Source organism: Heterostelium album (assembly GCF_000004825.1).
Source record: "Heterostelium album PN500 unplaced genomic scaffold PPL_scaffold15, whole genome shotgun sequence".
Taxonomy (NCBI): Eukaryota; Evosea; class Eumycetozoa; order Acytosteliales; family Acytosteliaceae; genus Heterostelium; species Heterostelium album.
This window is the reverse complement of record NW_008805077.1, coordinates 509,434-530,743: the sequence shown is the minus strand read 5'-3', so window position 1 is coordinate 530,743 and position 21,310 is coordinate 509,434. Positions and strand designations below refer to the sequence as shown.

General features: G+C 27.7%; 12 protein-coding genes across 12 annotated transcripts; 4 read left to right on the top strand and 8 right to left on the bottom strand.

Moving 5' to 3' along the window:
• Positions 1 to 125: 125 nt before the first annotated feature.
• nit1-2 (carbon-nitrogen hydrolase family protein) lies at positions 126 to 1,494 on the top strand (the record flags this gene model as incomplete). Its single annotated transcript, XM_020581705.1, has 2 exons — positions 126 to 133; positions 585 to 1,494. 2 exons carry the CDS (start codon positions 126 to 128, stop codon positions 1,492 to 1,494), a joined length of 918 nt encoding a protein of 305 aa, XP_020427816.1.
• A 144-nt stretch (positions 1,495 to 1,638) lies between these two features.
• Positions 1,639 to 2,712, bottom strand: PPL_10943 (uncharacterized protein; the record flags this gene model as incomplete). Its single annotated transcript, XM_020581704.1, has 4 exons — positions 1,639 to 2,010; positions 2,089 to 2,161; positions 2,238 to 2,363; positions 2,441 to 2,712. 4 exons carry the CDS (start codon positions 2,710 to 2,712, stop codon positions 1,639 to 1,641), a joined length of 843 nt encoding a protein of 280 aa, XP_020427815.1.
• A 524-nt stretch (positions 2,713 to 3,236) lies between these two features.
• Positions 3,237 to 4,845, bottom strand: PPL_10942 (uncharacterized protein; the record flags this gene model as incomplete). The annotated part of the gene is made up of 3 exons (XM_020581703.1): positions 3,237 to 3,562; positions 3,627 to 3,724; positions 4,799 to 4,845. The coding sequence occupies 3 exons, from the start codon at positions 4,843 to 4,845 to the stop codon at positions 3,237 to 3,239; spliced, it is 471 nt and encodes a 156-aa protein (XP_020427814.1).
• A 1,707-nt stretch (positions 4,846 to 6,552) lies between these two features.
• Positions 6,553 to 7,919, top strand: PPL_10941 (serine/threonine-protein kinase; the record flags this gene model as incomplete). The annotated part of the gene is made up of 3 exons (XM_020581702.1): positions 6,553 to 6,911; positions 6,980 to 7,189; positions 7,268 to 7,919. The coding sequence occupies 3 exons, from the start codon at positions 6,553 to 6,555 to the stop codon at positions 7,917 to 7,919; spliced, it is 1,221 nt and encodes a 406-aa protein (XP_020427813.1).
• Positions 7,920 to 8,075: 156 nt separating this feature from the next.
• On the bottom strand, positions 8,076 to 8,552 carry PPL_10940 (uncharacterized protein; the record flags this gene model as incomplete). Its single annotated transcript, XM_020581701.1, has 2 exons — positions 8,076 to 8,291; positions 8,364 to 8,552. The coding sequence occupies 2 exons, from the start codon at positions 8,550 to 8,552 to the stop codon at positions 8,076 to 8,078; spliced, it is 405 nt and encodes a 134-aa protein (XP_020427812.1).
• A 959-nt stretch (positions 8,553 to 9,511) lies between these two features.
• Positions 9,512 to 14,402, top strand: PPL_10939 (uncharacterized protein; the record flags this gene model as incomplete). The annotated part of the gene is made up of 8 exons (XM_020581700.1): positions 9,512 to 9,522; positions 10,170 to 10,544; positions 10,646 to 10,940; positions 11,029 to 11,651; positions 12,174 to 13,384; positions 13,447 to 13,871; positions 14,165 to 14,193; positions 14,243 to 14,402. The coding sequence occupies 8 exons, from the start codon at positions 9,512 to 9,514 to the stop codon at positions 14,400 to 14,402; spliced, it is 3,129 nt and encodes a 1,042-aa protein (XP_020427811.1).
• A 173-nt stretch (positions 14,403 to 14,575) lies between these two features.
• Positions 14,576 to 15,449, bottom strand: PPL_10938 (uncharacterized protein; the record flags this gene model as incomplete). Its single annotated transcript, XM_020581699.1, has 3 exons — positions 14,576 to 14,613; positions 14,791 to 14,876; positions 15,427 to 15,449. 3 exons carry the CDS (start codon positions 15,447 to 15,449, stop codon positions 14,576 to 14,578), a joined length of 147 nt encoding a protein of 48 aa, XP_020427810.1.
• A 360-nt stretch (positions 15,450 to 15,809) lies between these two features.
• PPL_10937 (GNAT family N-acetyltransferase) lies at positions 15,810 to 16,385 on the bottom strand (the record flags this gene model as incomplete). Its single annotated transcript, XM_020581698.1, has 1 exon — positions 15,810 to 16,385. One exon carries the CDS (start codon positions 16,383 to 16,385, stop codon positions 15,810 to 15,812), a length of 576 nt encoding a protein of 191 aa, XP_020427809.1.
• Positions 16,386 to 16,806: 421 nt separating this feature from the next.
• PPL_10936 (NADH dehydrogenase [ubiquinone] 1 alpha subcomplex subunit 1) lies at positions 16,807 to 17,358 on the bottom strand (the record flags this gene model as incomplete). The annotated part of the gene is made up of 2 exons (XM_020581697.1): positions 16,807 to 16,938; positions 17,254 to 17,358. 2 exons carry the CDS (start codon positions 17,356 to 17,358, stop codon positions 16,807 to 16,809), a joined length of 237 nt encoding a protein of 78 aa, XP_020427808.1.
• A 221-nt stretch (positions 17,359 to 17,579) lies between these two features.
• On the top strand, positions 17,580 to 18,344 carry ppil3 (peptidylprolyl isomerase; the record flags this gene model as incomplete). Its single annotated transcript, XM_020581696.1, has 6 exons — positions 17,580 to 17,582; positions 17,659 to 17,733; positions 17,790 to 18,070; positions 18,151 to 18,196; positions 18,241 to 18,270; positions 18,297 to 18,344. 6 exons carry the CDS (start codon positions 17,580 to 17,582, stop codon positions 18,342 to 18,344), a joined length of 483 nt encoding a protein of 160 aa, XP_020427807.1.
• Positions 18,345 to 18,419: 75 nt separating this feature from the next.
• On the bottom strand, positions 18,420 to 18,824 carry PPL_10934 (uncharacterized protein; the record flags this gene model as incomplete). The annotated part of the gene is made up of 1 exon (XM_020581695.1): positions 18,420 to 18,824. The coding sequence occupies one exon, from the start codon at positions 18,822 to 18,824 to the stop codon at positions 18,420 to 18,422; it is 405 nt and encodes a 134-aa protein (XP_020427806.1).
• Positions 18,825 to 19,644: 820 nt separating this feature from the next.
• PPL_10933 (uncharacterized protein) lies at positions 19,645 to 20,712 on the bottom strand (the record flags this gene model as incomplete). The annotated part of the gene is made up of 7 exons (XM_020581694.1): positions 19,645 to 19,665; positions 19,694 to 19,730; positions 19,903 to 19,936; positions 20,112 to 20,159; positions 20,331 to 20,409; positions 20,464 to 20,507; positions 20,631 to 20,712. The coding sequence occupies 7 exons, from the start codon at positions 20,710 to 20,712 to the stop codon at positions 19,645 to 19,647; spliced, it is 345 nt and encodes a 114-aa protein (XP_020427805.1).
• Positions 20,713 to 21,310: the final 598 nt, after the last annotated feature.

Here is a 21,310-nt window from a genome sequence, read left to right as displayed (position 1 = left end):
AAAATAATAAATAAAATAAAATAAAATAAAAATAAAAATAAAAAATAAAAATAAAAATAAAAAATAAAAATAAAAAATAAAAATAAAAAAATTAAAAATATTATTAAATAATTAAATAAAAAAAAATGACAAAGTTAATAAATATTGTAAAGATTTAAGTTTTAACTTTATTTGATCTTTAATGTTTATCTTTATATGATTTTAAATGTGGAATACTTTAACAATTAAGATAAAGTTAATTGAATCTTTCTGAGTATTGAAACATAGAATAGATCTAACAGTAGCTGAGTTGATGATCACATCACGGCTGTGTTGGCTGAATCTTAAAAAAAAATAATCTGTAATCAGCCTATATGTTTTTATTTTTTATTTATTTTTGGATCTTATGATAAACGAAAAAGAACATAATCAATATACCCTGGAGTCTGTATCATATACTCTTTAACAAATTAATTTGTTATTCTTAAAAAAAAAAAACATTCCAATTTTGTTGTAAAAAAAATTGTATCTTCATTTTTTAAATCAACAATGATTCTATTTCAAAATCGTTTTAGATATATTAGCAGTAATTTAATATTATTCAGGTCGACAATCAGAAAAGATAAATTATTTTATTCAAATTCTTATTCAACTAAAATGAATGATCCAACAGCAAACAGTTTATTGCGAGTTGCTGTTGGCCAATTGACTAGTGTCAACTCTAAAGAAAAGAACTTTGAGGTGTGCAAATCATTAGTTGAAGCGGCTGTTGAGAAACAAGCAAAAATACTATGTCTACCAGAGAACTTTGCATTCTGCAGTGGCGGTGTACATCAATTCGAATCGAGAGACAACGCAGAGTTGATCAACGGTGAAACGATATCAAAGTATAGAGCACTCGCTGCACAAAACAAGATTTGGTTATCGCTGGGAGGATTCCACGAGAAGATTGAAAACGATCCCGAACACATCTACAATACACATTTGATCATTGATGACAACGGAGAGATCAGACAAACCTATCACAAGATGCATCTGTTCGATGTAGACATACCGTCAAAGGGTGTAAAGATGAAAGAGAGTACTGTCGTTCTGCCTGGCGATCAGATTGCGACGTGCGACAGTCCAGTCGGAGTGCTTGGTCTGTCGATTTGCTATGATCTTCGATTCCCTGAGTTGTATTCTTCGCTGAGGAAGCTAGGTGCACAGATACTCTTGGTTCCGTCGGCATTCATGAAGCGAACGGGTGAGGCACACTGGCATATCTTACTGCGAGCTAGAGCTATTGAGAATCAATGTTATGTAATAGCTGCTGCACAAACAGGTCAACACCACAGCAAAAGAGACTCATACGGACACAGTATCATCATATCACCATGGGGTGACATCGTAGCAGAGCTATCAAACAACGAAACAGGAATAATAACAGCTGATATCGATACATCACTCATTGATACAACTAGACAGAACATGCCTGTATTTGAACATCGTAAAACTCAACTTTATAAAATATAACAAACTTTATATAATAATAATACTAATGTAAATAATCCTATGATTTCTAAAATATATATAATGTAATTTTATTAATTTATCTAAATAATAAAAATTGTGTGAAGAGTAGTAATCGAATCTAGATCTTTTACTTTTGATTGCTCATTATTGAGTATGTGGAGCTACTAGATCAAATTTTTGTATTTTGTTGTTGTTGTTGTTTTTGTTATTATTATTGGTGATGTTGTTGTTAGAAGCAGCAACTGATTTTTTCAATTCTTTGTATTTTTTCTTGAGAATAGAGTATTTACGTTCGTCGTGATCCTCTACACTCATTGCTATACCATGTCCTATTCGAACGACACGCCAAAGTCTGAAAATGACAAGCAGAGCACCTGCATTGTCTCGAAATACAACATCAACTACAATCGATGTCGTAATAACAACAAGATCGAGTACATAAAAAGGATGGAAAAAGAAGTCTCTACCAAATGCTAACATCAATGCTATTATTTCAATTTCGAAAATACCTAATATCTAAATCGTTTATTTGTTATATTCAATATAAATTAAAAAACATAGAAAACATATATGAACAATAATATAAATACATACAACTAATGTAATTACTCTCAATACACTCTCTGTACGTTCAACAGCATGTGGAATCTCATGTTCATCTTTACATCTAATAGTAAAAAGGATATATAGTTAATTAATTGTTTGTTGTATCAGTAGTCAGTAAAAATAAAAAAGTGTATTACTTTTTAAATGATTCTTCAAGGAACATCTCAATAATCGCTATGATTAAATCGAGTATAATCAGCGAAACGATGAATGTTTGTACTTTATTACTCTCTATAAAGTGACCTAATTTATATCTCCATCTCCTAAATAAAATTAATAAAATTAGATCTATTTAGTTATTGTTTCTTTAACTAGTATAATGGATCGATCGATTATTTACGTTCTTTTATTATGTCTTGGACTGTGTATTGCGAAATGAAATGGGAATCTATAGTCAACGACTTTTTGTTTTTTCTTTTTCAAAGGTATATTCAATTCTGCATCTCTTTGCAGCGATGATACCGCTTCATTAACGACACTGACTGGAGTATGTGATCCACTACTACTACTACTACTATCACTAGAGAATGTTGATGAACTATCAAGTGTATATGGAGATGATTGATATGTATTAGGTTGTGAATTATTATTATGACTATTATTATTACTCATTTTTTATTGATCCACTGTTGTGCTTTATTCTTAAACAAAAACAATAACAATAAATAATAAAAATAAAATAATTAACAATTAATATACATTATATCATATTCTCTTTTCTTCTTTTTTCCTTCTACTATATATTTCCTTTTTATTATTATTATTAATATTAATATCTAATAATAAAATTAAAAAAAAATAAAAAAAAACAACTACTTCATTCAATTATTTATGTTATCATTTAGATTGAATGAAACAATAATATTTATAACCAATTCAATGTGATATCAAATTAAATAAGATATTTTTATATTGATTCCTTTAATTTCAACCAGATTGGGAGCTTCCATTATGAACATGAACTTTTTTAATGAAAGTTTAGTTTTTTAGATTTTTTTTTAGATCCGACTCTCAATCGACTTTTTTTTTTTAAACATTTGATACTATTATTTAAATTAATACAATTTTATAATTTATTTATTGATTACTTTTACTACTATTAATACAAAAATGATTTAAAAAGTATATTTTATCATTTATAATTCTATTTTAGGTGTAACTTTTTTGGAAAAGTCAGGTTGAGGTTTCTTTGGTATATAACCATTTCCACCGGTATGTACAACATTCTCTGGCTTTGATTCTTTGAATTCGAATGCAGGTATTCCATCAAAGATATTGAATAGTCGATTGCCGCTCTGTGAGTTTCTAAATTTGTTGTCTTCAAAGATATTGTTGTTTTTGGGTTTATCACTTGATTGCTTCGATCTAAAATGATTGATATTCATCATCGAAGGTTCCATCGGTTCAACTTGTCCATCTAGCCCTACTCTACCTTCTTTTATCTTTCCTGCCATTGTTGTAACTTTAATAATAATTTATCATTAATATTGAGTATCTATTATAACAATAATGTTGTTTAAACATACCTTCAGATGGTGTTATAAATTGAGCTGATTCACCAAATGGAAAATGTAATACCTTTTCTGGATTATCATATGCATATTGTCTTTCTTCATCATGTTGTCTTTTAAATGAAGATTCTCTTTTTTTATTTATCGATACAGATAATACAATATCTCCATATAAATAAAAAAATATAAATATTAAAAATATTAATAACTTCATATCTTGTAAAAAAAAATAAATAACTAACAGAAAAAAAAAATAATCAAATGATATTCAAACAGATAAAATTTCAATTATTTGTGGTTTGTTCGTTCATTTTCACAAAATAAAAATAAAAATCACAAAATTCATTAAATTGTTTTAATATTAATATCAATCATATGATATTTTATTCTAATTTTAATCAGATATGATATTTAATAATATTATTAAATATTTCTATTATTTAATTTTAGAAAAAATGATCTATCTTAAAATTAAAGAAATTTTAGTAAAATTATTTTCAAAGATTTTTTAAAAAAATGAAATTTTTAATTAAATTGAATTACCATTTTTGTAAATTAAAACAAAAATTTAATTAAAGGTAGTTGGTAAACCACTATTTGTGCCCTATTTTTTTACTTCTTTTAATTATTAATTAAATTGTTCTACCTGGTGAAAACAAAAGTTACAACAACTTATAGTTCCTATATAAAAAGAGTAGAAAAGAAAAAATGAAAGATCTTAATTCAGTCATTTATAGTTGTTGTATATACCCTTAGGTAAGATTTAATTTCTTTTTTTAACCACAGCAACACCTTTTTAAAACACTCATATCTTAATTTAATAATAAAAAGTTTAGAATACAATTGCAATAATAATCATTCATTCATTTATTTAATAAAGTTATTCATAGTAGCACACTAAACAATTCCCTTAAAATAATAATATATATGTTCAAAGTTTAGGTCAAGTGTTTGTTTTTTTTAACTTTTATACATATATATATGTATACAATTGACTCTAGTTGGTTAGTTATAAGTTTTTTGTTAACTATTTGTTATTGAATAAATTCATTACCTAAAATCGAATGAAAATATTAAATTTATGATATCATTTTTAGCTTCATTATAGTATTCCTTTTAATTGTTATAGACAACTAGTTTATTATTTGAATATCAAAATAGTAGGTAGTAAAACAGTTTATTATTACTCATTGGGGACTAGTTTAGTGTTTGCTCTTCCTATTGTCATTCTCATTTTATTGAGCACCTTGTATTTTTAATAGATATAAATCAAAACACCTAACCCCCCTGACACACAAACACACACACACACCAATATATCATCAAAGTGGCAGTTGTTGAATTTTACTTCTTTGTATGAATATCAAAAGTCAAGTAAGTTAGTTATGGAATGAAACAATCAATTATCAAATCCCAATGCAAATTTCATAAAAAAACAAAAAAAAAAACAAAACAAAAAATAAAATCAAGACAACAAAATCATCAACAACCAACTGTCAAATAGAAATTAAAGACAATGTTCCACTAACAAGATAGTTGGTTGATTTACAAAATCTCTATGTTTTATATTATCTTGGTAATAAAAACAAAAAAGGTTAAACCTTTTTTTATTTATCTCTATTCAACTACTGCGATGTCACCAAAATTAAATACCACCAAATACATATTATTATATTAAAACAAAAAATCATTTTATTTAAAAGCAAATAAAATACTCAAATTGTGTTTTGTGTTTGTTTTTTATTTTATATTAATTATTTGTTGTTTAAAGTGGTGAGATATTAAGTTTAATAGTGAGTAAACTATTTAGTATCTTTGTTAATTTTTGTTAGTATTAAACGCCAATCAATCAATCGGGTGTTACTATGTTAAACTATGGCTATTAAGTTATATTACCATCATTTTTTAAAACCATATCTACACACATTGTTACAACACGAAAAATAAACACAGATTCCCAACGATTGTGTGACTCCAATCATCATCAAATTGAATTTCATTCACACCACCCTACAAGTTCCCTCAGTTTTAATCAACAACATCATCATTTTTAGCATTTTTCATCATCAACACCATCACCACCCATCCACCCATTATACAACACCATATATATACAATTCATACATTGATCAATCATACATATATGTTTTGATTTAAAAAAACAAATAAATATTAAATAATTTTAGATAATTAACTTCTTTTTTGTACAATTATTTATTTAATTCAATATAATTTTAATTAAAAATTACAAATATAATTTCCTTTTCAAATTTAAATAGTACATTTATTTATTAAAATATATTGTTGTTGACTAGTTACTAAATCTAAAATTGATATATCAATCATCATTAGTTAGTGTATTGCCATTTTGGATGTTGTAATTTTTAATTGTCTTTTTTCCAATTTGGTTTACAATGCAAATTTAATTTTCACTCAAAGATATAATTGTCAATGTAAGCTGCCTCCAATTGATTTAATTTTTTGTAACTCAATCATAAATATTTATTGTTGTGTGCTTAATTGTTCACCACTGACTTTCACACATGCTTCAATAATATTAGATACAACGGAAATACTCTATTTTTCGGAGAGATCTTTTTTAATTGGATTAATTTCTAGATATAATTGTTACATCAACCATTCATTATCAAAGCGTCACTCAAACTGCTGTCTATCAATCAATTTTATTTAACAAAACAGGTTTATTGCTATAATCGATTATAATTGTTAATTGAATCATTTACTTTTAAAATAAATTAATCTATTTCTTGATTTTAAAAATACTAATTTCTTTTTTTTTCCAACTTTCTAAAAAAAACAATAGTGATTAAAGAAATTAAATTATTTTAATAATAAATTATTTAATTAATTATTTATTTATTTATATTTTTATTTATTTAATTTTTTATATATTTTGTTTATATTTATTTATTTTTTAAAAATGGAAATAATTGATAATTATGAAGTTCCAAAATTACCATTTAATCAAAGTCAATTAAGAAATTCTATAATTTCACCAAGGAAATCACCATCGAAATGGTATACCAAATTATTAAAAAGAGACAGTGATTCAACATTTAGTTTTTCATGTCAATTGAAATGGAGATTGGATCAAGCACAAGAACAGATTGAAGAAGATCATGATAGATACTCATTGGTTACAGATGATTGTTTGGATTACTCTGGATCCGGTGGTAGTAGTACAGAGACATCCGATTCAGAACCAGAAAAACAGCCAAACTATTCAATAACCAGAAATCAATTTAAAGAAAATTATTTCTTGGGTGTTGAAATTGGATGGTAAGCAAAATATCTATAGATATATGCTAAAAATCAGAATATTAATCGTTTAACAATCGAATATATAGTGGAGCAACATGTACAGTTCATTTAGTTACTAAAAAGAAATCAGGTGAGAGATTTGCCGCAAAAATAATACCAACAAAAAAAGTCTTTACCAAACACTTTAAGACAATCTCAAAGGAGATTACAATTATAAAAACACTTAACCATCCAAATATAATCAAACTATATGAATGTTTTTTAACTTTAGACAATGTATATATTATTATGGATTTGTAAGTAACTAAACTTTTGAATAATAGTAATAATATTTTAAAACTTAATATTAACACTGTTACTGTTTATTATATTAGTGTGGACGGAGATGAATTATTTGAAGAAATGTTAAAAAGAAGAATTTTTAGTGAAAATGCAGCTAGAGCAATCGTTAAACAAATATTGGAACCATTGATCTATTTACATAAAAAGAATATTGCGCACAGAGATATCAAGCCAGAGAATATAAAGTTCAGTGGACCGTCATCGATGAAACTGTTGGATTTCGGATTTGCCAGATATCTGCAGGTGGAGGGAAACAATAACAACGCTAATCTGCCTTCTGGTACACTAGGCTATGAGGCACCAGAGATACTGATGAATGCGAAAAATCAGACCACTGCCGTTGACATGTGGGCGGTCGGCGTCATCGTCTACACAATGCTCTGCGGTTACACGCCTTTCACATCGGACGAAATGTTCCATGAGGAAGATCAGATCAACAACACCCCATTCTGGGTGATGTTCAACGAGAACACTCCAAGGTTGCGACGTTCAATCATGGAGGCACAATTCAACTTTGACAGCTACCACTGGAAGGACGTCTCCTCGGATGCCAAAGATTTCATAAGTGGCCTGCTGACGGTTGACCCTAGCCAAAGACTCAAAGCAGAGGATGCAATCAACCATCCTTGGTTAAAAACACCATTGGATATTACATCAATTACACTTTCACTGCGACAATTATAATAATAATAAAAAAGTGAAACAAAAAATAATATTAAAAATTAAAATTTAAGAATTGTTTGATGATAATTGCAATAAAGTTATTAGATTTATCTTACAATTATAAACTTATTATTATTGTTATTTCTTCTTCTTTTGCTTTATTCATTTACATTACTACTACTCTTTATCGCTAGCTTCTTTACTATCATCATCTTTACTTGAGTTTTGTTTTTGTTTTATCTTTTCTAATTCTACCTCTACTTTCTTTCTGATTTCATTGTGTTTTCTCTGTTGTTTCTTCAGTTTTCTTTTTTGTGATTTCTTTGCTGTTCTTTCTTCAGATTCTTTTATTTTGTCTTCTCTTCTCTCTTGAAACTCTTTATTCTCTTGATCCTATTGTTATATGTGTGTGTAATGTTAATATAGATTGAATTAACGATAAGTATATGATATCTCAATACATACTATGATAGCACCCTTTTCTAGCTTTTCTAATCTTGTCAACTCTTTTCTTCTCTGATTTCTATATACATGAAAGTCACCACTGCCACTACCAGCAGTAGATCCCGATACATTTGAAACTATTACTTTTCCTTCTTTACCACCACCACCACTACCACTACTGCTATCATTCTTATCATCTTTATCTGACATTCTTCTTGTTTTTAAATAATATTCGTTTTTAAGTTAACAATTATATATTAAGTGATTGAAAAATTTCAAAAAAAAAAAAAAAAAAACTCTTACAAAATAAAATTTTAATTTGTTTTTTTAAAAAAATTTTTATCACAATCATAATAGCACAAAAAAAGATATTATTATTAAAATAGTTAACTATTTCTCATGAACTTCAAATTTAAAGATCTTTAAAGATTAAAAAGATTGATTAGTTGTTTCATTGCTAAATCTCTAAAGTAACTTCACTAAAAAAAGTCTTTTTTGTGTCACTTCACTCTAATGACAAATCCCAAGTTTGGTGTTAAAATAGCTATTTTTTGCAAATAAAAAGTTTTCGATGAAGTTTAGTTAATGTTTATGTTAGAACCAGACCCAAAATTAAACATTAACTAAACTTCATTAAAGTGTTGATTTGGTATGATTATAATTTTGGTTTAAACATTAGCAATTTATAATAAAATTATAAAAGTAGTCCAAAATAATTCTTTGTTTTCTAAGAGCATATTAATTTGTCGATATTTAAGAAATGTTTCGATTGATAGGTTTTTTGGTGCGTGGGAGGTAACCACACGGATACACAAAATGTCAAAATTTGACACAGTTGTTTTTCATTTAAAATCTTGTCATTTCTTCTATTTTTTTTTTTTTTTTTAATTTGTTAAAGTTGATTTAACATTTTGTTTTGTTTTTGTGTAAATTGTGGTAAAAAAAAGTGAAAAAAGGGGTTGTACATTACCAAATTAACCACCAAAGGTTCAGTTTTTTGGTCAACAATTAATTTGTGATGGTCAAACCCAAGTTAGAGAGGACCCAATTATTAGATAATGCTATCAATCAACAAACATAAGAGGAGTGAGCTTCTTTATTTGTGTTTGGACAAGCTCATCATCTCCAACAAAACACTAGTGTTTTAGTGCGAGGTTGATTTGTTAAGTATGTCTGCTTTGTATATTGAATAACAACATTCACCTTTAGTACTCTCCCACCCCCACCACCAAAAAAAAAACTAAACAAAATACTTTAAGTTGATGATGAATATGCACCAATTTCATAAAAAGCACTATGAATGTTATAAATTCTATCATATTAAATTTGGTGTACACAGAAAAAAAAAATGTTTTAAAAAGGAAATTTTTTCTAAATAAATAAATAAATAAAAAATAAAAAATAATTTAAAGATCACCAAATAAAATATATAAAAAAATAAATAAAAAAAAGATGTATTTAATAAATAAAGTAACAAACACAATATTTTATCATTTTTTCTAAAGAATAAAATAAATCAATATTTAAATTCAAACACACACAAAACACACTCACATATATTTATTAAATTAAATTCTATTTGTTTCTTTCTAAAAAAGTTAAAAAAGAGTGGTAACAAATATTTACAATAAAAATTATTAATTATGTTTGGAGCTATATTTTAGAATTTAAAATTGTAATGTAAATTTATATATATCTATATTAATATAATAATTATATATATTGTAAATATTTGTTAGTATTTCTTTAATTGTTGTTGATTTTTTTTTTGATAAAATATATAAATATTGGTAAAATGGAAATTTTTAAAAACCATTTTATTTTTAGTTGTTCACTGTTTATTTTATTATTTTTAAATTGTATAGATTATAGCTATAGTAATAGCATAGAGAATAATAATAATATTAATAATCAGAAAGAAGATAAAGTTAAAAATAAAAATAATAATAAACCTATTTTAAAATTTAATACCGATAATACTTTTAAAATATTACAAATCACTGATCTTCACTATGGAGAAGATGGAGATTGGGATAAATTAAATATTGAATCACAAGAGATTCTCATTGAATCTGAACAACCTGATTTTGTTATGTTATCAGGCGATATGATATCAGGATACACTGATTTCTTTACAAATATAACAAATTATAATACGATTTGGGATACCTTAACTTTACCAATGAGAAAAAGAAATATACCGTAAGTAAACTTAAATTTATAATAATTTTTTATCAAATTAACTCTCTTATTAATAATTGGATTATATTTTTTTATTATTATTATTATTCATATAATTATAGATGGTCAATTACTTTTGGTAATCATGATGATGAAGGAGCTTACAACAGATTGAATTTGACAATGTTAGATATGTCTTATGATTTAAGTTTGACTCAGATTGGACCGTCCAATGTATCTGGTGTAGCAAATTATGTTTTAGAAGTACAATCATCAGATTCCACAGATATGGCAACTCTCATTTATATATTCGACAGTATGAAGAGTAGTCAGTGTGAAAGTATGAATGGTGATTGGGGTTGTGTTGATCACTCCCAAGTTGAGTGGTATGAACAAACATCAAAGAAATATAATAGAGTAAGTTTAATGCAAAAACAAACATTTAACAATCAATACCTATCATAATATAAAACTAACTAATATAATAATTTTTTTTTAAAAATAGCATACTGGGTTCGCTTTTGTTCATGTTCCACCTATTGAAGTGGTTGATCTTTGGAATACTAGGACTGTGCGTGGAGATTTCGGTGAGAGATTGTCGTGTTGTTTTGGTGATGGATCGCACTTGGTTGAGTCAATGATTGAACGCGGTGATATTAGAACACTGTACTTTGGTCACGACCACAGGAACGACTTTCAAGGTGATTTCTTTGGGCTCAATTTGGGATACGGTAGAAAATCAGGTTACGGTTCCTACGATCCAAAGTACACTCAAGGCGCCAGAGTGCTGAAGATCTACGAAAAGACACTGACTCACGAGACATGGATCAGAAATGTCAAAGGGGAGCGTGATGACCAGATTTCACATACACCACTCGACGAACAGCCAAGATATTGCTGTGTAGGTCTCGATTCCAAAGACAATCCTAGCTGGTCACTCTATTTCGCGCTCTTCACCTGTGTGATGATCATTCTGTTTTTCATTCAGTGGAAGATCAGCAGTGGTGTGAGTCACCACAAGCAACAACTCTTGCTAGTAGGTGCTGACAACACCATTCAAATGATGTCACATGAAGAGATTAACCGTCAAAATCAAAGTAACAACATTTCCTCTGCAATTATAAACTTGTAGAATTTTAATAAATGATTTCCAAATTCAAAAAAACTCTGGTTCAAACAAATCTTTCAAAAAAAAAAAAAAAAACAATTCAAAAAAAAAAGATATTGTTTTTTTAATTTTGCAAATATTTGTTTTTACAAAAAAAACAAAAAAGAATCTAATTTTGTGTTTGGAAATTTAAAATCTTCTTTGCAAACACTGGTAACCAATAAGACATTGAATTCCCTGGAACCATATTTTGTGTGTACACTAAAAAAAAACAGAAAAAGTTAATTTCTGAATAGGGGTTATGTTTCATTTTAATAAATAATTAAACAAACACAAAATCACTGTGTGTAATTGGATGATCATTTTAAAAATATTTAATTTGTTTACATCAACTTTTAATCTATACATAATTAGTTTTTATCTATTCGAACAACAATATTACAATCATTTTTTACAATCTTTAACATTTTACTTTTTTTTTATTATAATTAATTTTTTTTTTCATGTTTATAAATGTATAATAATATAAATATTAATAATAGCTATGATAATAGTTTAAATAATTATAATGGCATCGAAATTAGACATGTTATGGATGACTCTACAAGTAGTATAGAGAGTCCACTTTCATCGTATAACGATGATAATTTTATAAATAAATTGATTGGAAAGGAAGATTCGAGAATTCCTTCTTCTCTTCGTTTTTCAGAAGAATTTGAAGACTGTGATTCAGATTCCGATACTTCTGGTATTTTAAGTCCACCAATAATCGTGGATCAAAGTGATTTGGAAAAAAAAGAAGATATTGAAATAAATAAAAAAAAAAGTAGAATTTGGAACAAACCATTTCTAAAAGATAAACTTTGTATTATTATCTTCCTTTCACTGGCTTTGGTCATTAGAGTTGCTAGTGCAAAACTATTAATCCCCAACATCTTTACAAACTATGTTAGAAACGAACACCCCAATTTCACCAACGACGAGGTCACCTCGATGGCATCGAAATACAAGTCAGTTTCAGATTCTCTACCGTATATTACCAATTTCCTATTCTCTCCATTGCTCGGTGCTCTATCTGACAAGTTTGGAAGGAAATGGATTCTGGCATTCATTACACTCACCCAAATCATTGATATGGTGGTGGTTGGAATCACTTTCTGGTTCGATTTGATTTGGCCATTCTATATAAGTCACACCATTGCAGGAGTAACCAATGGTGCCCTTCCAATTACACTGTCGTACCTTGCCGATCTAACCACTAAGAGCGAACGATCCGTTTGGTTTATGATTGTAGGCGCTTCGGTCGGAATTTCAGTGGCATGCGGCCCTCTCTTGGAGATGTTTTTAATTCAACTTTACTCTTACAAAGCCGCGGTCATTGGAAATGTTTCAGTACTTCTCATTTCGTATCTATTCTTACTACCGATAGTAGATTCAATAAAGTACATCGAAGGTAAACCAAAAGATCCAATTCTCGATCAATTTGGACAGATACCAAAAGAAAAACTTGGAAGTTTGAATCCATTTAAATCAATCATCAGATTATTCACAACTTCAAAATTCATTGGAGTTTATGCACTTCTTTACTTCTCTTTTACCTACACAAGCCAAGATACAATCAACACAGCCTACTATTATACAAATATTAGATATGGTTGGGGAGCTCTTCAAAATTCTATAAATACAAGTGCAGTCGGTGCATCTGTATTCATTTGGAGTTCTTTTATATTACCTATTTTACTTAAATTCATTTGTAAGTTTAAATTAACAACTATAAACATAATCAAATGTATTAACATTCTTTTATTTTTTTAGCTGAAAGAAAAATTGTTATTGGAGCATTCTTATTGAGTGCAATTTTCCATGTATTATTTGCATTCGCAGTGAATCAATGGATGTGGGCAGTTTCAATGTCACTTGGATCATTCAGTATGGTACTTTTAAATCTGATTCAATCGATTATTTCAAAAGCAACTCCATCCCATATCCAAGGTGCAATGCTCACTGGTGTATCTGCTCTATCTTCATTGTCTTCGGCCGCCGGTGCCTATGCCTCCCAAAATATTTTTGCATACTTTATCAGTGCAAATGCACCGATCTACTTTCCAGGAATGCACTTTTTGATTAATAGTGGTATCATATTTATTACTTCGCTAGTAAGCGTCTATGCATCCCGTATTCAAAATCCAGAAGAAACTCAACAATTACCACCAACTTTAAAAAAATCATTATTGGATGATGTTTCTTTAAATTGATTCATTATTAAAATAATATTATATTTACCGCTATTTTCATAACATTATAAAAATTATAACTTCTTTGATTCCCTGTCTTGTAATAATTAATAATTTAATCTTATAATTTTTCTAATATAATTTGATTTGTTAGAAAAATAAATAGTTAATTTCTCATTTGTTTTACTGGAAAATGAATAATATCTAAATTAATCACTTGGATATCCAAAACAATTTTTTTACTATAATTGTAAATCTATCACATCTATTATTTTCAAAGATAGTTATTTATTTAACAGATAACATTGACAAGATATTCTTTAGTTTAGTTTGTTAAAGATGTTCAAAGAAAGACATAAATATTTGATGTTTAATAGTGATAATATCTATGGTTATGATGATTCTCGTATCTTTTTTGAATTCATATCTATCTTTGATAGTAGATTCAATTCAGCAAAAGAAGAATTTAACTTTAATCAAGATTATGAAGTTCAATATTGTAATCCTTATGACTATTATATAGGTAAATATATCTAAAATCAATATCTTATCGATATCATACTCAGTATAGCCAAGATCTAAATGTTTGAATGATGTTGGGATTGCTGATTTCAATCGAGAACTACTTTTGAGTATCAATCAATCGAGATTCATTGAGATCTATCACTGTATTATGTTTGGTAAATTCTTATCGGTGAACATCAATGATTTCAGATTGATGTTGGTACGGCTGTGCCTGGTGCATACGCTAATGTATGTAGAGTCAGTGGCAACGAACATTCGATGCGACTTGGTTGGTTGATCGATAGTTTCAATACCTCAAGGTTCGGTGGTAATTGACATAGTCTCGGATTGTTTTTGGCGCATGAGTGCTTGAGTGACGACGGTAACACTCCTGCTAGTAAAGGCTGATCAAAGTGATTGCCAAGTATCAGTTTCTCCAAGCCTTCTGGGAGAACTCCTGCTTCGATTGGTTGATTGAAATCTGACTGTTCAACAAAATCATGGATACTATCTATTATTTAATAGATTCGATGATCTTTAAAAGTAAATGTTATTCCCAGATCGTTCGAACTATCGATTTGAAACCCTATCATGTTGCAGACCGTAACGAAACACTTAACGGTTTTGCCATCAAGAAGTTGATTGTTTCATTCAATATAATGAGCATGAATATTCAAAGAAATGCTTGTTTGTTCCGAATGGTGTTGAAATCTTGGAAGTTGGCAATTCAGCGAATCAGATTTTCAATGACCATTCTATACCACCATCAGTCAAGGTTTTGGAGATCAACAATTATTTTTACTTTGGATCGTTCCACAAACAATTGAACACTTTATAATTGGTATTTCCTTTGCATTTGATAACTTTAGTATTAGTCCATCGTCAGCACATCAAGGCATAACACTACTAAATTTCACACCCATACTCCAACTACCAGAAACAATGTTTAAAACCACACATTTAGGATCCAATAAAATACAATACACCATTAGAAAGATTGACGATCATTATTATTATTATATATATATAATGGTCATCGTGATAAACATGGATTTACCTTTGCATTACTTCACCAATCATTTTTAGATCTCACACGAACAAAGTAAAAATGATTGGTGAAACTTTGTCGTAAAGATCTTGGAACTTTTAAATAATAAATAGAATCATTGTTACTTATCTTATAATCTAGTTATAATCATACTTGTTTTGTTATCAGATTTAAATGTCAGATGGTAATGCATCATTTCTTTTCTCACCATACTAGATATATACATAATAATTGTAATGTTAACCCTATAATTCTAGTTATATGTTGTTAATCTGAATTACAAAACAAAGTACTCTAATAGCTTGGTTGTATTTATGAGTTTCATTAACATTCATTTCAAACAAATTTAGTCGCATCTGATGAAAGTAATACAACAACAAATACTTTATTAGCTATTTTTTGAATATTAAATGAATATCCTCTGGTTCCCTCTTATATAATTCAGGATCTGGTGTGTCGATTAACTGACAACCCTGTGATAAATAGAAATCTACGGTGTTCTTGGCAGGAATCGAAGAGATATAGATACCGTTGACGTCATCCAGATTCTTTAGCTGCTCAATGCATCGTTTGAAGAGTAGTTTACCAAGACCTTTGCCACGCTGGTCAGCACCTACATAAAAGAATAGCAACTGCAAGAGATCACCGTTGACACCGATCCTCTTTGAATCAAGCACAGCACAACCAATGATTTTACCAAGACGATCGGTATTGGATTTGTCATCTTCTCTGATCACATAGAAATAACCATCTCGATCGAAACACTCTATCAGTATTGGTGTGTATAGCTGTATGTCTTCCTCTGAGAATCCTTTGACGTCGTGATACTCTGGATATTCGAGCAATGACTTCTCCTTACCGCTGTCATCATCAACACTCATTCTATACATTGAACGAATGATTTCAGACCTATCAACCTCCCACAACTCTACCACTTGCTCTCTATTTAATGTTTGTATTTTATACATTTTTATAATAATAAATAACTATATTTTATACTACTACAATGTCAATACCAAAGTATGATTTATAAACTAACTTATCATACTTTACTTTACTATTATTATTTTTGCGATTATTTTAAGAATGTCATCTGTAACCACAAAGATTTATAAAATTACTGATATTTATAAACAATATTTACCTATATTATCATTAGTACATTTTGAAATAGAAACATGAACAGTATTCTTCAAAGTTTACCAAACATTCATTTAAAATAATAATATATTTAAAATCTTTTTTTTTAGCTGTTATATTTGTTAACATTGTTAATTATAATGATTATAATTTATTTATATAGTGTAGTGTGTTGAAGTTATTGTTGTTACTGTTATTTATTATTATTGCTTGTTGAGATGTATTGACAAAAAAAAAATACTATGATTATTAATTATGTTGAACACTCTGCAATAGTCTATCTAACTTTCTAGGATTGTTCTTTATAACTCTAAAATCTAAAATCTGTTCATCACGTGTATCCAGATGATAGTCTACTCTTTCTTTTGAGTGTCTATGTGGCTATTAAATAATAAATTATACAACAAACTATTATTAGTAAATCATATTTTGAATATAATATTAAAATATTGTGCAGAATATTCATATGATCGAATCTTCAAAGTATAGTAGTTTCTTTTATTATTTTATCTTTTTATTGAATCCATTCTCTTTTCTTCTCCTTCTTCTTCTTTTTATGTTCTTTTGTCTTTCAATAAAATTAAATCGACGATTGCTGTTTTTGATGCTAAATGTTTGTTGATATCTTAAGATTTACGATAACAATAATAATAATAATAATAACAAATAGAGATAATAAAATAAATGATAACCAACCTTTCCATTGTGGAATGCTCTGTGACCTTTGTCAAGACCGTATGCCATGAGCAAAACACCGAGTGACATAATTGCACCGACTGGTAAAACTTCAACCCAGGTCATCTTTAGCTACTTCTATATCGATTCGATCTAATTATACAAAAACAAACTTTAAATTCTAATTTAATATCCTTTATTATCTTTGTTTAATTATAAACAATTCAACAATATGATTGATTATTATTTTTTTTTTTTTTTTTTTTTTTGATCACTCTGATTTTTTTTAAATTTTTTTCAAAATCATTGATTGCAGAAGTTCCCAAACAAAAATATACATATTTAAAATGGTAAATATTTTCGATTTATATGTTTTATATAGATACATTCAACATATATAAACTAATTATTATTTCATTTTTATAGTCTGTAACTTTACATACAACATTAGGTGATCTTAAAGTAGAGATATTCTGTGATTCCGTACCATTGGCATCAGAGGTATGTGTATTTGTTATTACTTTATTATATTTTAATACCAATCAATGATTTAATAGAATTTCTTAGCGTTATGTGCATCTGGTTATTATGATAACACCAATTTTCATAGAAATATAAAGGGTTTCATGGTTCAAGGTGGTGATCCAACCAACACTGGCAGAGGTGGTCAGAGTATATGGAAACGACCGTTTAAAGATGAATTTGTTTCTCACTTGAAACACAATACCAGAGGAATCCTATCAATGGCAAACAGTGGTCCCGACACAAATCAATCACAATTCTTTTTCACCTATGAAAAACAAAGACATCTAAACAAAGTTTATACTGTTTTCGGAAAGTATGTAACATAACGTATTACCTAAACCTATCATAACGATGACAATACTAATTATATTTGTTTATTCTTAACAATGATAGAGTGATCGATGGATTCGATGTTTTAGATTTAATGGAAAAAGTACCGGTAGATGGAAACGATACACCTCTTATCGATATTATTTTGAAAAGTGTAACGATACATGCGAATCCACTAGCACTGTAATATATATATATATAAATTAAAGAATGACGATTACTATTTCGATAAATCAAAGGAAGTGTTTGCTATATGAACATATCATAAACACTTGGATGTTGTATATATTTATTTATTTGATTGATTGATTTTGTAAATTATAAAAGATAGATTATTTGCAATATGGACAACATTTTTTTGCAGAGGGATTTGCTGGCATTAAGGTTTGTCCTCTGGGACACTTTATGTTTTGATTACATCTCACGGAATCACACGGGAGAATACAGGTATTGCAACACTGTCCAGCCTTGGGATTGGCAACGAGGTATTTTCCGTTTTCTTTCATGCATTCTGCTTCAGTAATACGAAGACAAGTAACAGCTGCACAATTTGGTTCACAATAGTCACAACATACACCATTCTTTATATCCTTTGGATGGAACTTGCTTCCTTGTGCCAAACACTTGCTTCTGTCGGCATCAACACAGAGAGCAGCTCTACAATCAAGATTTGCACGTGCACTCATCGAAGAACAAACTACTAAACCAACAACAATTATGATTAACTTATAATTCATTATTTATTTCTTTTATTTGTTATTATTATTATTATTATTTAATCTAATTTATTTAAAAGTTACTTTCGAGTAAAGAGTTATTTTTATTTTATTGTGTAGCACTTAAATGTTATAAAATGAAATAGAATATGTAAAAATTTACATAATTTTTTAAAGGATATAATGTACTTTAAAATAATTTAATACAATCATAATGAGTGAAAGTTAAGTTGTTTTGTTTATTGAACATAATAATATTATTAATAATCTGATCTTAAAAATCTTTAAAAGATAAAAATACATTAAGTTGTTCGGATGGTTAGTGGTGTGTGTAACTTATTTTATTGATATTTGTGAGAACAATTTAACAAATTCATATGATTTAAAAGAAAAACGGTTGTCTTTTCGGAAACTTAAGTAGTACGTTGCTCATATTATGATTTATCTGCATTGTCAAAAACATTTAACTTTTCTGTTCACTTGTTGCTACCTAAAATTAAAGTGTGGTCAAAATTGAAGAAAATACAAATCAAAGCTAAGAGGATATTTAATGTTCTTTGTTTATATAGCATAAGATATAAAATATTTTTGTATATTACAGTCAGTATCAAGCATTCGAAGTAAAAATGAAATATATAATATATTCATATGGAGGACCAACCAAACCAAATTTTTGATCACCCCTTTTTAAAAAACAATACCTCATACACAAAAAAAATTTTGTTACATATGTTTAAACATAAACAATTTGCAATTTTTTTGGATTATCAAACGCACAATTCTTAATTTGCATTTTACTACTTAAATTAATATCATTAATAAATATTTGTATTTTTTTTAATTAGTTTCTTTGTCTTAGTCTCTTTTTATTAAATTATATTTAGTTGTACCTCTTCTCTTGCAAGAACAGGTTCTTCGAGGTTGTTTCTTTAATAAATTAAATTTGGGTGGTGTTAAATAAACAATTTGAAATTTTAAAATGTTTTATTTTTTTCCTAACATACTTTAGAAACTTTCAAAAAACAACTTCGAAATAATTTATAAAGAAAACTGTGTAAATTAAAATTAAAAGTATCTAATGATTATAAAAAAAACTAACAATAAATTATTCTTAAATAATAAAAGTAAAAATTCTAGATAAATAAATATTAAAGAAGTATGATCTTTACAATTATTTTGAAAACAATTTTTTTTTTATTCTTCTTTTTATTTGTTTTTGTTTTTTTTGTTTTTGATTATTTATTTATAATTCTGAAAATATTAAAGTTCCCTAACCCCACTATGTAAAAATTGGTTGACGGGACCAACCAACAAAACCAAACACTGTCCATTTTTTTCTTTGCTTTATGATCCAAACTATAAATAAAAATAATAGTGATAAAGGCAAGAGAGTAAATGACAGACCTATAAACAAACTCTCTGGAACATCCAAAAGGATTGATCTAGTCAAGGATCCACCGCCAACACAATAATAGTGTTACACAGCATCAAATTCTTTGGAACGAATAGTACATTTAGAAAAATTACACCTTTTATATATCAGTATATAGAACAAAAAGTTTCTATCTTGTGCGTTCAAGAATTGTGCCCCACTTGAAGATAATGTCTATTTAGTGAAACAAAACTTTTTAAAATTAGTAATAATATATTAATTTCTCACCTTAAGATCGAAGAGCCATAAGAGGAAGGAACATGGGCCAGTTTCTATACTAAAATGAAAGTGATTGGATTCAAAGCATTTTATCCAGACTTTAAGACTGGTCCAAAAGATCTGGAAAACACTACCATAATAATCGTAAGTGTCAATACATTATATTTTTAATTTACCATTTCTAATTAATATGTTGATATTGAAACCAGCTCTGAATATCAATTGATTTTCATAAAAACCAGAGAAAAGTAAACTCATTGTGAGTTTCTTGGTGGAGAGTATATTGGATCAACCACTAAGAAAACGCAACAATTTGATAGAGTTCTTATCATTAAAAAAGAGTAAGGAATTTGGATTATCAATCAAATTATTTCCAAACCATATTTATAATTTATTATATCAAAAACCATATGATCATATCTTGATTCCATCGTCAATGAAAGTTCTTCATATTGAGAAATGTTTGGACAATCAGGACAAAATATCGTGGGAGAAGAAAAATCATCTGATGATTTCTAGGTCAATATTGGATACAGAGGATAGTTCAGTAATAAAGAGTCGGAAGGTGAGGAAGAAGACGAATTTTAAATTGATTGATATTTTATAAAATTATATTTATTTAATTAAATAAAAAAAATTAAAACCAAAATATATTTTATATATTATTACAATAGGTTTTTTTATTTCAAACAATTATAGAGATATTAATAAATATTTATGAATATTCATTGGAGTGTTTATTCTATATATATAAATAAATATATAAAACATTTTAAGTATTAACATATATTTTTATTTTTTAGTTTTTAACTTTTCTATCCAAAAAACACAAGAACAAATAAATATTTAGTCAAAA